This window comes from Pituophis catenifer, unplaced genomic scaffold, assembly GCF_029215685.1.
Source record: "Pituophis catenifer annectens isolate HBS135680 unplaced genomic scaffold, rPitCat1.0.hap2 SCAF_6, whole genome shotgun sequence".
Taxonomy (NCBI): Eukaryota; Metazoa; Chordata; class Lepidosauria; order Squamata; family Colubridae; genus Pituophis; species Pituophis catenifer.
Genome location: NW_027256886.1, coordinates 45,648,740 through 45,668,420, shown reverse-complemented (window position 1 = coordinate 45,668,420; position 19,681 = coordinate 45,648,740). Strand labels below are relative to the sequence as shown.

The window sequence follows — 19,681 nt, the reverse complement described above, 5'->3', positions numbered from 1 at the left end:
CTAGAAACAGCTGTAATAGATAGCTATTAATATTTAACCATGGACTTGAGGCATTGCTGTTACTAAGTTGAAGCATTTATTGCAGCTTAGAGTTCTGTTCATAAATGAGGCTGTGGAAATCAGACGTAAGATTGGTGGATATCAATATGCAGAAGGGCTAGATCCTGTGCCCACTGTAACTGCGATTCTGTCAAAAAAATTATTTATTTATTTATTTATTTATTTATTTTTCAAACTTCTATACCGCCCTTCTCCTTTCGGACTCAGGGCGGTGAACAGCCAAAATAAAAACATTTATACATAACATTACAATTAAAAATAGATTTTAAATAATTAAATAAATTTGGCCCGTAATTTAAAACTTGTCAATTTAAAATCCATATCAAAATTTTAAAACCAACCCTAAAATGTGAAACCTTTGAAATCAGAAAAATATGGTGGTGTGCTTGACTTTTTTTCAAACTACAGTTAAAGCTGGTTACAGTTCAGGATTCAGAGACTACAGCAAGCCAACAAGTTAAAAACAAAGCAAAATGAACAGAAAATAAAAGTAAGGGGAGTGGGGGCGGTGAGAAGCAAGGTGAGAAAAGATGCATTGTTAGCAGAGAACATTTGGATCCAGAATAAGCATGCATATTCTTTGTCATTTGGACACTCAACTATCCAATAATATCCAATAAAAAGAAATTTTAACAAAATAAATGCAAGGCAAATATTAGAAAGAAAATCAGAAAGAAATAGCGAATGAAACATTAAAAAGGAAAAAAGAAAAAGATTATGTAGAAGCGGCATCCAATCTTTTTGACAGCGGTTATAAATGCATTTATAGTTTAATCTTTTCTAAGGTTACATCATAATTTATTTCTTTCATAAGCTACCCTTTCTAATCTTCAAGCCCATAAATCACAAGTTCATCTTTCTCTGCTTTCACCTAAAAGTCCATAAGGAGTTTCCAGTCAGTGATAAATGTAATCGTTGGTCTTTAATCAAGTTAATTTTGCCATCTCTGCCAATTCAGTCATATTCACCAACCATTCCTCTATTATGGGTATTTCAAAATATTTCCATTTTTGCACATATAATAGTGTTGCAACAGTAAAAGTTTATGAGAATTATTTTCCTTGGCTCTTTTCTAATTGATTGTCCATTAATCCCAGCAAAATTTCTGATTTCAGTTGAATGTTGATCTGTAAAATTCTTTGTATCGTTCTATGTATTTGAACCCAGAAATTTCTGGCTTTTTTACAAGTATATTAGGCATGATAAAATGAACCGTTCATGATATGCACAGTTCCAGCATAAATTTGAAGTACTTTATACATTCTGGATAACTTCTCTGAAGTCATCACTTTGTGAAAATCATCCAAATATCATAAACACTGTTTGGATTCTCTTTTAAGGTCTAATGTAAATTTCAGTCCACTCAACCATATATTTTCACACTGTGTTGTCAGTATATTGTATCTAAAGTTCTTATCCCATTTTATTACATTCTTTCAATTGTTCTTCCACTTCAAATTGCAATAAAAGTTTATGCATTTTAGCAATTATGTTTGCATGTAGTCAAATTCTGTCTCCTGTTGCTCAATTCCAAATATCTTATTATCTATCTTAAACCTTTGTCTTAACTATGCCCAAACCGTTGAAAAGTAAACCCCTCAGACCACATTAATAGATTTCAGAATTTGGAAAAATGGATGGAAAAAGTGATGGAAATGGCAAAGCTAACTGTTTTAATTAGAGAGAAAAAACTTTTCTAGTTTGTTTCTACTTGGAAACCGCTTTTGGACTTTATGCTCAAAACAGAAAAGATATATGAACATTCGATCTTAGGTTTGATGATTAGATTAACTTGGTTGTTATAAAAATGGTTCGTATATATCAGTAATGTAAAGCAAACAGTTGATGTTGTAACTGTACCTTGTATTTTATTGCACTGAAAATAGAAGACTGTTTTTTTTATTTTTCTTTCTATCTTACACTTCTTTCTCCTGTCCTTCTGATCTTTATTTTATTTGTATCGTATATGACAATAAACTCAAAAACTAAATCCCGTTGCAAGCAATTGCTCTTTTGATTTCATCTTATAGTTCCCATTTTTCTATTCGAATGACTGTTGAAAAGTTAACCATTTTTCTTTACTTACTGTTTCCTTCCTATAAAATATATCTTGCTCCAAGAGCCATAAAGGTATTTTTAGGCAAGTCTGGCTTTATACCTGTTCCATAGTCTTGATATAGCATTTCTAATATAATGATTCTGAAAATCTTTATGCACCTTACTTAACCTTATTGTACCATAGAAAATCATGCCATCTGAACCTCAGATCTATGCTCTTCTAATTCTAAAATTCTCTTATTTTTCACAGAAATTTTTCAATGTCAGTTGTAATTTCTCCCATATTAATGGGAGAAATTGATTTCATTCCATGTCTTAACATAATTATTCTCATACAATATACAATTAAATTTTGTCATAGTAATACGTAAGTATTTCATTTTTTTCACAACCTAAAACCATTTTATATCAATTCTTTTTTATTTTCATATTGCTAACACCTTCACTTTTTGATTATTAATTTTAAAACCAGCTAACAGCACATAATCTTTTAGTTTTTCCATGAATATCTTTATTGCTTCCAAAGTTACCATTATCATTATTGCCTTTAATATTACATTTCTACAAGCAGAAAACAACCTCATTTTTGTAGGTTACCCTAGAAGTGTTTCTTGGCTAATGAATAGGACAAAAATTCTTTAAATAAATAACCCCCCTCCCTTTACCATTAATATAATGGGAGAATTTTGGAGTCACAATGTTTCCTGATGATCTGTCCCTAAGTGTCAGAAGGAACACTGCTGGTATTTAGTAAATAGATGAGGGTTTATGATGTTTGAATGAGTGTGTGGAATAAGTTACTGCTTTAAAAACCTTTCCATTTATTTTTCTTCAAATTAACCTAAGAGGTTAATTTGCAACATTAACCTCTTAAAAGAGTGAACCAGTTAGACAGGTTTTTTTTTTCGTTAGACAACAATATGATTTAGGGAACACTGGCTGAAAAGATAGCTGTTCTCCTTTTTGAAATTACTTGAAAGATATTTTTCAATTTCTTTGATGTAATTAATGATGGTAGGAAGTCTTTTATTTTGTAATAATTAAATTGCAATTTAATGTCCCCATTATGAGTTGTGGTGGCACAGTGGTTAGAATGAAGTACTGCATACTTCTGCTGAATGCCGGCTGCCTGCAATTTGGTAGTTCAAATCTCACCAGGCTCAAGGTTGACTCAGCCTTCCATCCTTCCAAGGTGGGTAAAATGAGGACCCAGATTGTTGGGGGCAATATTCTGACTCTGTAAACCGCTTAGAGAGGGCTGTAAAGCACTGTAAATACCGTATATACGTCTAAATGCAATTGCTATTGCTATTCCAAATATTTCTGAGTACCTTCTATTTTGAAGATAAATTATTCTTACCTTTGTAAAAAGTAGTCCAGTATAATAGTCCAAAATTTCTTTTTTACATTTGCATTTTTTAAACATAAATCTGTGTCTTTGATACTCTTGCTTAAGAAAGATGAGTATTTTTTTAAAAAAAATTGATTTATATGCCGCCCTTCTCCAGAGACTCAGGGAGGCTTAAAATGCGTTAAGCATTAGCCTTCATACTTTTGTATATTTATACAAAGTCAGCTTATTGCCCCCACAAACTGGGTCCTCATTTTACCTACCTTAGAAAGGATGGAAGGCTGGGTCAACCTTGAGCCTGGTGAGATTCGAACTTACAGTAATTGCAGACAGCTGGTGTTAATCACAATGCTTTTAGTCTGCTGAGCCATCAGGTATTTAGTACAGATAAGTTTAAATATTTATCAATATTTAGTTATGTTTGGAATACATGGTCATAATAAATGGACTACTCTATCTTGTTCCTAGTCACAGGTTCTGTCAAAGCCATTTCTACTTCTCATGTTGATTCCTTGACTATGTTGTACATTTGCAATATTCAAACTCTATATAGTTTTGGGATTGATCATATAGTTCAGCTATCCTTTGTGTGCACATTCTAACTTATACTGGTTTTTTTTAACAGAATATGTAATGCAGTCCAAATACCATATAATTTCTTAGATATTCTCACAATTGTTTAAAAAGTGTTAGAGGAGTTTTGAAAAAATATATATTTATTATGACTATAGTATACTTCAACCTTTAACTAGCTCTTGACAATTACTAGTTACAAGTAACTTGGCAGGACTAGTTCCTGTAGTTCTGTTGGTAAGGTTTTTTTTTGGAAGTGGTTTGCTATTACCTGCTTCCTATGGCGCAAGAGAAAGTGACTGGCCCAAAAGCCCCTAGCTGTCTTTGTACCTAAAACAGGATTAGAATTCATGGTCTCCTAGTTTTAGACTGATGCCTTAATGTGGCTTTCAATACGGACACCATACTAAGCCATAATAAGGGTGTACTTTGATTAGTGTATTATTTGAATCCAAGCATTGCCTCAGGTTTATTGTATTTATTGTGTTTATTATATCATGTTATATCAATCCAATGTATCATGTCACATTAAATAATGTGATTAAAACAATATGTGAAGCCAGCCATTTTTTAAAAATGGTTGTTCATGAGCTGATGTTGATCAGAGACATCCTGGTTGCAGGTAAGCCCATTTACATAGAATGACTTTTAAGTATCCCTGAGGTTGTTGATGACATTATTAGGCATAGAAGGTATAGAAGAGAGTTGACATTTGAGTGTTATGGACAGTCTTTGTTTATATGTTGCATGTTTGTGGCTGTCTTGGGCTGTGAAAGTTGTGAAAAGGAAGCATTACTGGCCACGTTGGGCTATAGTACAGTTATAGTTTTCTTGAATGGTTTTAGATAAGAGCTGTTTGCAGCATAGTAATAAACACTGAGTGTCAAGGTTTTTTTTAATGTAAGTCCTATAATAAATTCTTCCTAAGTGGCTGTCTGGCTTTGCACGTACTTTTTTCACTACAATTCCACCCAAGGAATTTTTTAATTAGAAGAAAAAGCATCTGTTAGGGCATCGAGTGACAGATTATTTTCCCTTAAAAGCCTTTTAATATCCCTTAATAATCAGAGATAGAATGCTTCGTGGGAATGATGATAGATTTCTGGTTAGTACCAAAGGGATGATAATTCCCTACCCCAAAATACTTGAAAAGTCCATATCAAATACTTTATACTCTCTGTGTTTGGCATTGAAAGAATTCTGAAGAATTCAAAATATAGGGTTTGTAAGATAACTAAAGCACTGGTTTCGTTTTTGCTGTCGTGATACTTTAAATAAAAAATTTAAAAAAAAATAACACCAAGCTCTAAATGCAGGAATATTGATTATAAAACAGGATATGCTTGCTTGTTGGAATGCTACCTTAGATAATGCAAGTGATCCTTGACATACGACCACAATTGAGCCCAAAGTTTATGTTGCTAAGCGAGACCTTTGTTAAGTAAGTTTTGTCCCATTTTACAAACTTTCTCACCATCGTTAAGTGGAATCATTACAGTTATTACATTAATAACAGAGTTGTTGTTAGTGAATCTGGCTTCTCCATTGATTTTGCTTGTCAGAAGGCCACAAAATCTGATTACATGACCCGGGGACACTGCAACTGTCATATATATGATCCAGTTGCCAATCATCTGAATTTTGATCCCGTGATGATGGGGATGCTGCAACAGTCATAAGTTTGAAAAACAGTCACAACTCACTTTTTTAGTGCTATTGTAATTTTGAATAACTATTTGAAATAAACTGTTGTAAGTTGAGGACTACCTGTAATATAAATATGGTCATGTGTACCACCCTTGCAAGTGGAAAAAAACTAAATACCGAAGCATGGCTTTGAAGATGTAGGCAAGAATACACAGGGACAAAAGGATGCCATTGTGCTGTAGGAATTTGGGGAGGGGGGGTTGATATGCACAATTAGATTCATATAATATGTTACTAAACATCTCTCAAACTTTAAGGAGTTCAAGTTTTTTTGAGAGAAATTCTTGGCTTCTTTTGGGCTTTTCAGTCTTTTGTATGCTTATTCCTAAATATGCCTGTATGCTGTGAAGTGGGGTAAGAGTTCAAAAAGAGAAAAAAAATTACTGGTTTAAAAAAAATGCTTTTGTAGCACATATTTCTTCCTTGCCGGCGCCAAAGGGCAGTGTATAAGAGTCGATTTTCCTGTGGGTGTTCAGAAGTGGGCGGGCTAAGCCCTTGTTTATGTTCTGAGTGACTGATGAGCAAAGGGCACGCATGTTTCTGCTGCAACTTGCTGTGGAAAGCAATTTTAAAAAACAAAAACTGATCATAGTAGCAGAATATGTTTATTATTTCTGTTTCATATAATCAACTTGGAGAAAACGCAGCAAAAATGGTGCATAATAAAATAATAAAGCAAAGAGAGGGAGACTTAGGAATCTGAGGAGGTGGTGGAAAAATAAGGGAGCAGGTTTTGCCAGCACTTTGCAGTGCTAGAGTTGTAGCAAGAGATTTGCTGTGCAGTTTACTTTAAAGGGACACTTCTTTTGAGTTGTGTTTAGAAGAAGGTGAACAGTGGAGCAGGAGGGGGGCTGTGTAAGCAGGATTCTGTGCTATAACTCTTCTGTTTCAAGTAAACAGACCATTGCACCCTCCCCTCTTCCCTTCCTCCATTCCCTCCTCCCTTTTTCAACATTGCTCATGTGTTTTCTATTTAAGGGCTGCAGCGAGAGGCAAATATGATTGGCGTCCACAACCCTCTTTTGCCTGTCTCAAGCCTGTAAAAAGCGAGCAGGAGCTCAGTCTATAAGGGGAAGAAATTGCGAACTAGACTGTTCTGTTTTTTTATCCCATTTTTATCGGAGCAGCCCTGGCTTTCCTTTTTTTTCGCCCTTTTATGTTGGCTGTGATTGGGATGGATTTTTCTCTCTGAATAGGAATGAGTATGGTGTGGAACCATGTTGGAAAGAGGTTTATTTTCAAACTCCATCCTGCATTTTAATGTCTGCATTATGCTGTTGTGTTAAACACTTGAGTGTGGGTCTTTGTTTTGTTTTGTTTTGTTTTTTGTCTCTTCCTCAGTCATTCTCCAATGTTCCTCTGTTCTATTGAGCTGTGGGCCAGAGGAAACTACTCCTTTATGGCCAGCCATTTGGGGATACGCTGTGAGCCACAGTTGTGTTCTGATTGGCTTGGCCTTGGTGACAAGTCAGCCTATCCTGAGTCGGATGGACAGAGGTGATTTTTCAAGGAGCCATGGCTGGAAGCTGGCTCACAGCTTGCTTTTTCCCTTCTCCAGGTGCTGACGCTAGCTCTGAACCTATGATCCTGGAGCAGTATGTGGTGGTATCTAACTATGAGAAACAGGAGAACTCGGAGATCAGCCTGCAGGCCGGCGAAGTGGTGGATGTAATAGAGAAGAATGAAAGTGGTAAGATGTTACTTTTTTGAAAATTCACATTTCTCTTTCTTAACCCTCTCTATTCTCCACAGCCTCATTAGTCTTCCTGAATTTTTCTGCATTGCATGTAGATTTCTCTCTCCTGCACCATTTGATTTGGGCTAGGGCCAGATTTTCTATTCTAACAACCTCTCCTCGGCTTTTCCTTAATTACTCAATGTACTTTAATGGAAAACTTTGGGGATGTGGGGAAGAAGAGAATCCATAATGTATGTTATGTATCTATTAGTATTATATAGTTGCTCTACTGGAGAAAATGTCACTATTTCCATTTCTTCCCACTGTTTTGAAAGATTTATTGTATGAGCTGCTTTAGAACAATTGACTCTAGGGGTGAAAATTTTTCATGGTAACTCCACCTTTGTCAGTCACAGAACAGGGGGAAAGGTGGACTGTTATAGATTATATGGCATGAAAGATTTAAAATACATTTTAAGAGCTGTGTATTGTGACATTTTTAATATAATTCATAGTAAAGTAGTACATGTATGCTGTATGCTAATTAGCAAAGAGCAATTGATCTTCATTGAAGAATTATTTATGTTGGAATGAAATGAAAAAGCAACAAAGCATTGTTTAGCAGTGATAGGAATTGCAGGTCAAACATCTGGACAGCATCAGGTTGGGGAAGACTGATCTTTAATGTTAAATACAATTCAAATTGAAACATTTTAACAAGAGACAGGTCTGATTAGAGCACCTCCTCCTACTCTGTGATGAATAATGTATCTTTTGTTTTATGTACACTGAGAGTGTATGCACCAAGACAAATTCCTTGTGTGTCCAATCACACTTGGCCAATAAAGAATTCTATTCTATTCTATAATATCTGATCACAGTTCAAAATAGATAAAACATATAGATATAGATTTGGGGGTTGGTTATGTGTATAGATTTGTTTTCCATTTGGCTTTTGCCACATGGGGTTGGATCCTTTTATGAAACAATTTAAAATCATCTAGGTAAACTACAATTATCTTTCTAAATTGGAATATGTTTATATTGTAGATTGATTGAAGGTGCTGTCCTATATTCTGTGGATTCAGCTTAAGTTTCATATAAAGAAACAGTATTGCAATACTTAAGAAATCTACATACTGAAAAGACTTAAATCAACTGTACATGAATGTCAATAATTCTATCATTTACTTATGGAAGAAATACAAAAACTGAGCTGGTTATGGAACATCTGGTAAATTGCATTTTCACTGATCCAAATATTCTATATCATCCTTTGAGAATCCTTTACTATGGACAAAAAGTTCATGAACCCCTTATTTCTGTACTGTTCATTGGATGATATGACATAAATGCAGACACACTGGATAGCCTTATGCATCTTCTTCCATGAGTTACTGTGAAAGGCTAAATGAGACTGTCAGCTGAATATGTAACTTTCAGGGGTAAGAAAAGAAATAGGGCTATGGCTTCTGAGGTGCCCCTTGTTCAGGAGTATAGCATGGAATGATAGATTCACATAGAATATTTCTCAACTTGAATTCTTGTCAAGAGTATGGAATGCTGTGAAATAGAAATAAATAATTATTTAAATTAATTTTTTTGGACGGCTATATTCAGGAATAAAACATGGCTCCAATTACTGCTTGTGAATCACAAGAAAAGCAAGAGAAAACATAGAAATTCTTTAAATGCATATAATTAAGGTACCAATTGAAGGACAGGGAGCCAGGTGAGTGGGTGAGACAGTAATTTGAAAGAAAATAATGTGATATACATGGAAGGACTCATGATGAAGAGCAAATGAAGAATATATCCAGGAAAACAACAGGCAGTCCATTAGAATGGACATCTGGCAGCCAACTGGGCATTTGCAGAAACATCCTTGTCTTTTTCTCTTCTTCCTGTATTGATTATTTACCTTCAGACATAACAAGAATTGGGAGGTCCAGAATAACACAAACTGAGTTTTGAACCTTAGCAGTTCAGAACCACACTTTTAAAAATAATTTGGAACATGAAATAATATTATGAAAAAATATAGAGTTGGAATTTTATTTTCCTTTGATTTGGGAGCAATGATTCAACATTTTTGGTAACTGTATTAAGCCAAACAAAGGCTTACATGCCAATTTTTATTGTTTGCTTCTAGGAAATTTGCTACTAAATTCTAGAGGTATATACACATACCTGGCTTTTGAAAGCAGTGTAATTTCCTATGTAATTTCCCATAAATCAATAGATTTACTACTACTGTTGCTGAAACATATATGATTACTTGTAAGTTCCTTATGGGAGATAAGAATAGGTATAGATCTTTTCTGTACTTATAGGTTTCTTATATGATCTTTCCTTAGACTAAAATAAATTAAATATCATCAAACAGCTATTTAAGTACTTCTGTTGCATCTTTTATAGTTTGCTTTATCTTTTGTGGAACATTTTTGGGGAAGAGTACATACTAGTTCTGTGCTTTTGCTTAAAAGACAAAGAAAATAAGTTTGAGGGTATTCATGGTGCTTTTTGTTGTTGTGGCTGCTTTAGAGTTGATAATATACATCTATGAGATGTATAGCCAATGAGTGACATTTGTATGATTCTGCTTTGTAGTCTAATGTATAATTTTTTAATTTAAAACTTTTATACTTCAGTCTGAAATCAAAGAAACTCCCATTGTGTCTACATCCCCTTTCCTAAACAATAGGGTCTTGCCCTCAGATTTACAAAATAAAAGACATAAGGGGTTAGGAATTAATTAAGGCAATATGACAAATTTCTTGAGATTGAGGGTTTGGTTTAATTTTTGAAATAAGACTTCTTTCCAATTACATGCAAGTTTGAACTCTGTCTGGGCTAGTCTGTTTCTCCCCCTATTTTTCATTTCATTCCATTCTTGAGATTGAACTGAAATTGCTTCTATTTCCTTTGCTTAGAGAAAAAGCTGAAAAACTCCTCTGGTTGCAATTGGGAAAAAGAGAGTTTGCTATTAAGACAAGGGAGGTGTCAGCTTACTGAACTGTGTCTCCTCTCTATTCAGGGCAATATGGTTTCTCAAAAACTACATCTGGAGGATAGTTGCAGAGACAAATGAGTAGAGAGCTTTTTACACTAAATATCATTTGAAAAGCTCCTTTTTAATCCTTAAATGTTTTTTAGAACATTTCTACTTTGCTGCCAAAGTAGTTTCCCCTACTTTGCTGCCTTTTCATTATATACAGTTGAAACTTTTAAAGGAAAAGTTGGGAATAAAGCAGTGACTTTGCCAAATCTACACTGGATCTACACTGAAACGATAAAGTTATGAAATAATTTATAATAAAAAAATACTAACATAATCTTTGTGGGTGGGGGGCTCTGAATGGTTTCTTCAGAAAATGTCCAACTGGGATTTTCTCTCGATGCAATAAAAGCACATTTGGATTGGTAGTTTTTTCTAGTAGCCAAATCATTGTTTTCCTTAAAATATACTGTAATAAGAGAAAATAAATTTATTAACTCAAAGGTAGGTCAATCCGACTTTGAGAGGTTTTTGCATGAAACGAGAAGGGAGGGAAGACAAGAGGAGAGGAGAGGACTGTAGGTTTCAATTTTTCATTCCTCTCCCACCCCAATTTGAGAATGGTTTATGATAATAAGAGCCTTGGTGGTGCAGTGGACTAAAGTGCTGTTAAGTAGCAGTTAGCTGCCAGCTGCCTGCAATTACTCCAAGTTCAAATATCACCAGGCTCAAGGTTGACTCAGCCTTCCCTCCTTCCGAGGTAGGTAAAATGAGGACCCGGATTGTGGGGGCAATAAGCTGACTTTGTATAAAAAAGAACACCGCTTGGGGGGGGGGCGCGAAAGCCCTACTAAGCAGGTATATACAAAAGTATGAAGGCTATTGCTTAACACATTGTAAGCCGCCCTGAATCTTCGGAGAAGGGTGGCATATAAATCGAGCCAACAAATAAATAAATAAATAAATAATTTTTTACATTATACTTATTCATTCTTTGTGTGTATGCCTTTGAGTCATTGGTGGCTCCTAGTGACTGCCTGGACATGTCTCTGTAGTTTTCTTGGCCAGATTTCAGAAGTGGCTTGCCCATTGTTTGCTTCTTAGGGCAGAAACAGAGTGACTGGCCCAAGATCATCCAGTTGTCTTTGTTCCTAAGGTGGTACTGAAATTTTTGGTCTTCTATTTTCTAGCCAGATGCCTTAACCACTATATCAAACTGGCTCCTACTGAAATATTAATTAAACTAATATATATTTGCATGTTTTGATTTATTGTTAGAAAGATCCACCAATATTGTATTTATTTTTTCAGGCTATATATGTTTAACAAGTAGACATATCAACACTAAACAGAACTCAGTCTCTATTTGTGTCACTGTTGCTAGGCTTAAAGCACCTTGATAAATGGACATATGCTTATTTAATATGAGCTGTCTCCTTTTACCAATATTTACTAATGGAAAAAATAGGCTTCCTTTCCAATGAGCCTCTTGTCATGGGTGTCCATAACTATTTTTTAAAATCTCATTTATTCTTCTGGGAGCACCTCATTCCTGTAATAAATTCCATAAATTAGCTGATGATAGATACTGATGACTCCTTAAATCAGAATTTTAATGATTTTTTAAAATTTTTGTATCTGTTTTACTGTGTATAATTTATCTTATGCATACCTAATGTCTTGTGAATCTGCATTGAATACAAAACCTTTAAGCTGAAGTTCTAACATGCCTAAACTTTTCTTATATTTGTAAAATTGTGATTGATGTATCTGTGTAATGCACACTTGGCCTAGCTGAAATGTAATGATTGCAATATAAAATCGGTAGTGATTTTTCTGCCTTATTGTTCAAGCTTCCCACGTAGTTGAAACCTATATGGTTAGAATGTTGATATTTCAGACTAACTTTTGGAAAGATTAGCCACCTGTGTGTTTTCTCTTTTGATTGCTTTTTTTCCCTGGCAGAAGGGATTTCCAATAGGATAAATTTCATTTGGAACCAATTGCTAAATCTCATCTCACATCTTTTCCCGCTGAGATTAGATGGAGGACATTCCAATAGATCAATGTGCAAAGATGCCTTATAGTGTGTCAAAGGACTTGCTTTTTTACGAATCTTTACATGCACATTGAGAATAGGCAATACAAATTAGCTCTTTAGTTTCTTTCCATGGTATTGTTTCTCTGTCATATTAGTACAAACAGAGAAAGAGAAAGAGAGCTGGATGTGATAAGGGTGATTCCAGTTATGTCTTAAACCACATAACAGTGACTGATGCATTAGCAAATATTTCAACAAACAATTTTTCTGTAGATATTCTTCTCTGTTAAGTAGAAAAGGGGATATGTGATATTTAATATCTTAATTAAAAACAGACTGCATATTGTAACTTAAGAGCATCATGAGCTGCCATGTTTCACTTACTCATTCCTTGTTCTTTGTGCAGCCATGTAACTTGATAAGCTATTAAAAGGTAACTATCTGACTATCTTAGTATGACAGAAAAAAATCTTAAAGGCTAGCAATAATATCAGTGGTTTCACTGGCAAAGCATTCTGTGCCGTTGCCAAGAAAACTGCCATGCCTGTAAAGGTATCAGAAGATGAGCTTGACCTGAAGGAGACAGGTCACATGAACTTCTAAACAACATCCCCATTTCCCTTAGTGCTTAATTGGACTATAGGAAAATAATCATTTACTACAGTTAAAAAAGAGCATGAAAGTGACTATCTTAGGGTCTTTGCTTCCTACGCTAGAAAAGATTGCTATACTTGCTGTACCACTTTTAATGTCTTGCATTCTCTACCCTAAACAAATAAATGATTACATGTTTAGAAAAAAAATAACATTTTAATACCAATCTGTTGATAATTCTGTGGCATATCACTGCATTAAAATGTAACTACTCATTTTGCATAGATTTCCTTCCTTGTTGGCTTGCTAATTACTACAGCCAATGCTCTTTTGCAGAGGTATTACCATTGGTGGAATATTGTTGAATATTTCATCCCTTGGAGTTAACAACTTATTTTGTTGTGTTATTATTTTAAAACAATATGCCATATTTAGCTAAATGACAGTTAGGTTTTACCCTAAGTCTTAAATCTGCTAGTCCTACTGTCATCTCATTTTCCTCCAGATATAGAACCGTTGCAGAGGGGAATTTCTTATCTGTGAAGGCACTCTATACAAATAAGGGCTCTGGAAAATCAGGATTCTCAATTCCTGAAGACTCTTATATAGGTTTGGAGAGGTGCTGCATTGTAGACATTGCTCCTTTATAAGAATAGAAGAATGAGAGATGCAGGCCTGCTGCCTGACAGGATTAATTGTGATTTCATTTAATGCAAAGTGGTCTATACATTATTTAAAATGTAGTATACAGAAATTCTAATCATATTTACCATATAACTCAGTCTAGAATTATAGAATTGGAAGGGACCATTGAGTCCAAACCCCTGTTCAGTGAAAAAATCCAAATTAAAGCATCTGAGACAGATGGCTTTTGGCCTCTGCTTGAACACATCCAATGAATTCTTGGGCTTGCGGCCCAGCACAAAATCTTTTCTGAGTCTGTCCTTTCTGTAAACAGAACGGGAGGGGAGAGGCTAAACAGTTCCATTCCTTTTGTTCTAGCTTTGCCCCTTTTTTGAACTATGGCCTCTGGCCTATTGTCTTTGTGAGTACACACATGCACAGCTATGTCTGCGGGCATCCTTATATAAATGTGTCACCTGAAGAAAAAACAGTGGGATTTCTACAATTGGTAGAAACTCTAGCTGATAAGGTACAGCATTGGTCAAGACTGCATATAAGATTTCTTTCGTGTAATCTTCCTGTGGGGAGGAGTGTTCTATATTCATATTCTCTTTTTTAAGAGAGTGTAAATGTGATAGGGAGAATTGAACAATCATTATCATTGCAGCTATTATTTTAAGGCATATGCACATACATGAAGCTTCATGTATTCAGGGTTCTGTGGAGTTAAAATACATATTCACACTTTATTGCTCTGTACAGTAGCACTTCTGACATTGCTATCCCTCTCTAGGCAAAGATAATTCTCAGAATCTTAAAATTCTACTTTGTGTATCCTACCTGGTCCCTAATCCTATGTTATCACATGGCATTGTAAACTCAAAATTTAAGCAAGATAGTTCATATTTAAATGAGTCATGCTGCAATCTTGTGATGTTTCTGATTTTTAGTGGAATTCAGAAGAACATGGAACATGGATGTTGAAATAATGCACGTGACAAAGGTTCAATAAGATGAAAACAAACAAGTCTTTGAAGCCCAGGGCTCTAGACCAGAATCACTCCTTATCTCAATGTCAGCTAAATAGGAAATTTATTTTTATCAGTATTTAACTTACCAGTACTACAAACACTACAGTACTTAAAAAACATTATATAACTGTCAGCAGGAAGAGAATTCCTATGATCAAAAATGAATCTTTTAAATGCAAGAAGGTTAAAGCCTTTTTTTTTTTACAGAGAAATGTTGTATTAGATATAGTTGCAATTAACATAACACTATATTTCATCAATGTTTTTTATCTAAAACTGGTTCAAGAGAAAATCATATTTCAAATATGGACAGAATGCATTTGATCAACCTCTCTGAACATAAATAGGCAGGTATTTTGGCCTGCCCAATTGCTAATAATGTGTCTATTTTGCAACGCCAGATATTTATTCTGCTTTCTTGATTTTTGTTTGTATCAGTTCAGCACAATTGGTGATTTTTTCTCTTTAAGCATATTCATGAAAAGACACACTGGGGTTGTGTTTAATGCTTTTTTTTACTGATGCATTTGGATAACTGCTTTAGATTATTATTATTAATAATTATATAATTATAATAATTATTATTATTATTATTTATGTCTCATAAAATTAATATATATCAGTTTAGGCATTTGAAGTTGTCCTTTTTGCAAATAGCATGTTATATCTCCTGCTTTTTACTGCTGCAATCATGATTGTAAAGTAAATGAGATGTAGCTTGATAGGGAAGTTATTTACAGCAGTTACTCTTATCAAAGAAAAGCTGCTTTAGGAATCTTTGTTTCTTTGTTTTTTCTGTTTTTGCACAAGATAAAATGTATGACTGTAACCTTGTTGCTGGTATCCTTAAGATTTATATTGACTGTTTCCCTATGACTATCATTAAGTGTTGTACCTTATGATTCTTGACGAATGTATCTTTTCTTTTATGTACACCGAGAGAATATGCACCAAGACAAATTTCTTGTGTGTCCAATCACACTTGGCCAATAAAGAATTCTATTCTGACTTCCGGTTTGCTGCTTGTCGCTGCCAGACGTTCCTTTGGGATCGTCAGCTGCCATCGCCTGTCAGAGCCGCCTTCACAACGGAATGGTGGCTCGAAAAAACTCCGTTTCCATGAGGAAACGGAGATAGAGCCGGCAGGGGTGGGTAGAACTCTCTGCGAAGTCCCAAAAGTTTTTCCTTTACTTTTGGGACGGAGCGGATGAGATGCCCCGTATCCCCAGCCGCTGCTCCGGGCTTTGGGAGACCTCTGCTGATGCAGAGCCAGGCGTCAAAAGCAAGCCTGCAAATTTAACAGACTACTCAAAGAAAATGTGAGCTGGACCTGTAATACTGAACCGCAAGTATCTTACTGATTTTTTAAAAAGAAATTATTTAAGAGAGAGGAGGAAAAGAAAGAGGAAAAAAAAGTCTTTTAAAATGGCGTCGGCTGGAGGAGAGGCAGAAAGGGAAAGTCCTTCCGTTTTTTATTACTACAATGTAGCGGAATAAATACCACTGGCTACATTTGTAGACAAAACTTCGCTCCTGTGTTTTTTTCTCTTTTTCTCTCCCTTGGAGACCTGATATTGTTGTTGATTGGAAAGAAGTCTTTCTTGCTTTTTTTTTAACAAAGTCTGCCTGGGCGGAAACATGGCACTGAGACTCATAAAGTCAGATAAACAAGAAGGGGGGGGGGATTCCCCCACCAACAACTTAAAGGAACAAGTCTTAACTCTTCAGTCTGAGAAACCTGATTTTAATATAATAGAATTTTTTATAGAAGAGATTGAAAGAAGGGAGGAGATTGTGAATCAGCAATTTGAAAAATTTAAGCAGGAAATTAAAGAATTGGTGAAATCTATGGCTAATGGTTTTACAGAATTTATGATGCAGTTGGACATAAATACTAATGCACTAGAGTCTAAAATGGAAGGAATTCAAGATAAATTGGACAATAGAATCCAAAAAATTGAAAATGACTTGATAAATATTCAGGATAATAGCTTAGAAGAAAAATCTAAAATGAATGCTGATCAAAAGTATGGTAATGCAGAAAATCTGCAACAGAAGATTGAAAAAGAGATTTTAATGGCACAATATAATTTCACAGAATATGCGATAAGATTAAGAGGTTTGCAGGAAAATAATAGAGATGATTTAAGGAAAATATCTTCTGAATTTCTAGCTGGGATTCTAAAGGTTCAACCTGATGAAGTGTTTTGTAGGATTGACAGAGTTTATCGAATTAACTCCTGGATTGCCAAGCATAGGCAATTGCCTAGAGATGTGGTGATTTATTTTACAGACAAAGAAATTAGGAATAACATCGTGCAAAATTCCTTCAATTCTAAGTTGCAATTGCATGGAAGAAAGATTTGGATTTACAAGGAACTCCCACCTAAGATATTGATGGAAAGGAAGAAATTTGGTTTTCTGGTGAATGAGTTAAAAAAGAGAAATATCTTATACAGGTGGAACGCCCCAGTGGGTATTATATTTAGATATCAAGGAGAAAGATATCAGCTAAACACTGTTGAAAGAGCGGAAGAATTTTATCAAAATACGTTGAAAATGAACTTAACATCTTCAGGTATAATACAGGATAAGCAGAAGGAGCTGGAAATAAAGGTAAAATATCGAAATATAGAGACTGTACCAGAAGAATTGCCTTTGGATTTATTGGATACCCCAGCTGGATTATCTACAAATCTGAGAGAAGTGGCATCTAACCTTAAAGTGATGACTTATCAAGGCAAGGACAAGTACGGAAACCAATTAGGTGAAATACAAGGGATAAAAAAGAAATATGAGATACAAAAACAAAACCAACAAGACCAATCTACAAAGCAGAACAAAATCCGACCGGATGATACACAATCTGTAGAAAAGAAACCAGGATGGAAAACAAACCCACAAAAAGAAAAGAAAAAAAAGAAATAGGTGGCATAAAAATAGAAATTTCTAAATCAGGCAACAGTGAAGCCAGTGACTTTAAAATATGAATTATTATGTGTAAACACAGAAGAGGCGACGTATTGGTTAATATCATCCTGAAGATTGTGGCAGATCTCTGCATGGCCGTAATTTGGGGACGTGAAATGAGCCTTAAACTGATGGATTTGAATTATCCATTTTGGAATTTTTTTTTTTTTTTGTTGATAAATATATTATATTATTTCGAATTACAAGGCAAGAGAATTATGCTGGGGCATGCAGAAGATCGGGTTGTTACCCACTACGATGACGGGAATTAATAATCCTGATGAAACCCATAATTATTATTATATGGAATATAATTATAATGTCACTCGGGTGGTTGTTTTTACTTTTATATATATAAGAAGATATTTACTACTGATGGGGGCAGATATGATTGAAGATCTTGAATAAACTGTTGCACCAGCAAGTTACGTTACCCGTTTATGGATGTTGGTTCTACCAATCCAGTGGAAAGATCTTAAAGAAGATACTATATGGATTATAAATTTAAAGTTATTGTCTTTTCTTTTTTTTTTATTTAGATATAATGGAAAATATAGACATAGATTTTTAAGTAGTGTGAGCAGTGAATCAAAGATATTAAGAAATGTATGGTAATTTTGCTTGATAGTGGGTGAATAAGCTAGTTAGTAGATTGATTAGTCTAAGAAAAGGGATTTTTAAGTGATATATTTAGGGGAGTGGAGGAAATGGATAGAGTGGAATAAATGTTAAACTAGATTTGATGGGGAAGGCTGCTTTGAAATGTCATAGTAATATACATAGAAGATTAAATGTTAAAGTCGGACTTATTGTATAGTTTTAAAGTGGAGAAGTTATTTTATAATGTCATAGTATAATGTCTTTTTTCTTTTTTCTTTTTTTCCTTTTTTTCCCTTTCTTTTCTCTTTTCTCTTTTCTGAAATGTATGGATAAAGGGGGATGTTATAATATTAATAATATTTTTAGTAAGTAAAGGTCAATATCTAGAGGAGGGAGTAAGTAATCTGTTATGAATTAGGTTTTTTTTTGTTATGAAGAAGTCACAGGGGGGGATGGGTGGGGTGGGGAGGGGGAGGGAGAGGGGGGGAAAAAAAGGGAGAAAAATCTGTATTTGAAAACTTTTTCAATAAAAAAAAAAAAGAATTCTATTCTATTCTATTCTATTCTATTCTATGAAATGTTCTGACTATTTAACCTTTTTTAGTGCTTCATATGGACCGTCTACCAGTATATTAATATAAAATGTAGTGGAAAGGGAAGCGAACATAAAAAAGACTGAGGAAAAAAAAAACCCACATAGTTTATGGGGTATATGTTAGAATTATACCTCAGCTACTGAGCATGAACCTATATTTTAATAAACATGATCTGGTGTTACGAACTTCTTACGAACTGACATTATGTGGATTTATATTACAAGTTGATTTGCCCAAAGTTTCCTCTAAAATTCAACTTCTGGTATCACTTGTGGGATGAAACCTGCCCAAAGTACCAATGGCACAAAGGCAACGTTTCTGAAATATTTACTAGCAAGTTGTCTTTATAAACCACAGTGCTTTTACCACATGGAGACTGAGGTGTTTGGGGAATAGCCATATTGTTTTAACAGTTTTATTGAATGGATGAATAATGGACAAAGCTATAAGCTGAGCTAATTACAGGTAGTTCTCAACATAGGACCACAACTGAGCCCACATTTCTGTTGCTAAGTGAGACAGTTATTAAGTGAGCTTTGCCCCATTTTACGACCTTTCTTGCCACAGTTGTTACAATCACTGCTGTGGATAAGTAGTAATACGGTTGTTAAATGAATCTGGCTTCCCCATTGACTTTACTTGTTGGAAGGTTGCAAATCACATGATCCCAGGACACAGCAACCATCATAAATATAAATCCATTGCCAAGTGTCCAAATTTTGTTCATGTGACCATCGGAATGATGCAATGGTCATAGGTATGAAAAATTATGTCATTTTTTTTCAATGCCACTGTAACTT

At 34.7% G+C, this 19,681-nt stretch overlaps 1 protein-coding gene across 4 annotated transcripts in view; it reads left to right on the top strand.

The window, feature by feature from the left end:
* The window catches only part of SH3PXD2A (SH3 and PX domains 2A), a 251,693-nt gene that overhangs the window by 167,898 nt on the left and 64,114 nt on the right, over positions 1 to 19,681 (top strand). For all 4 annotated transcript variants that reach the window (XM_070945171.1, XM_070945169.1, XM_070945167.1 and 1 more), the window contains one exon: positions 7,308 to 7,439. In XM_070945171.1, coding sequence (XP_070801272.1) covers positions 7,308 to 7,439 — 132 coding nt within the window. The remainder of the gene's footprint in view (positions 1 to 7,307; positions 7,440 to 19,681) is intronic.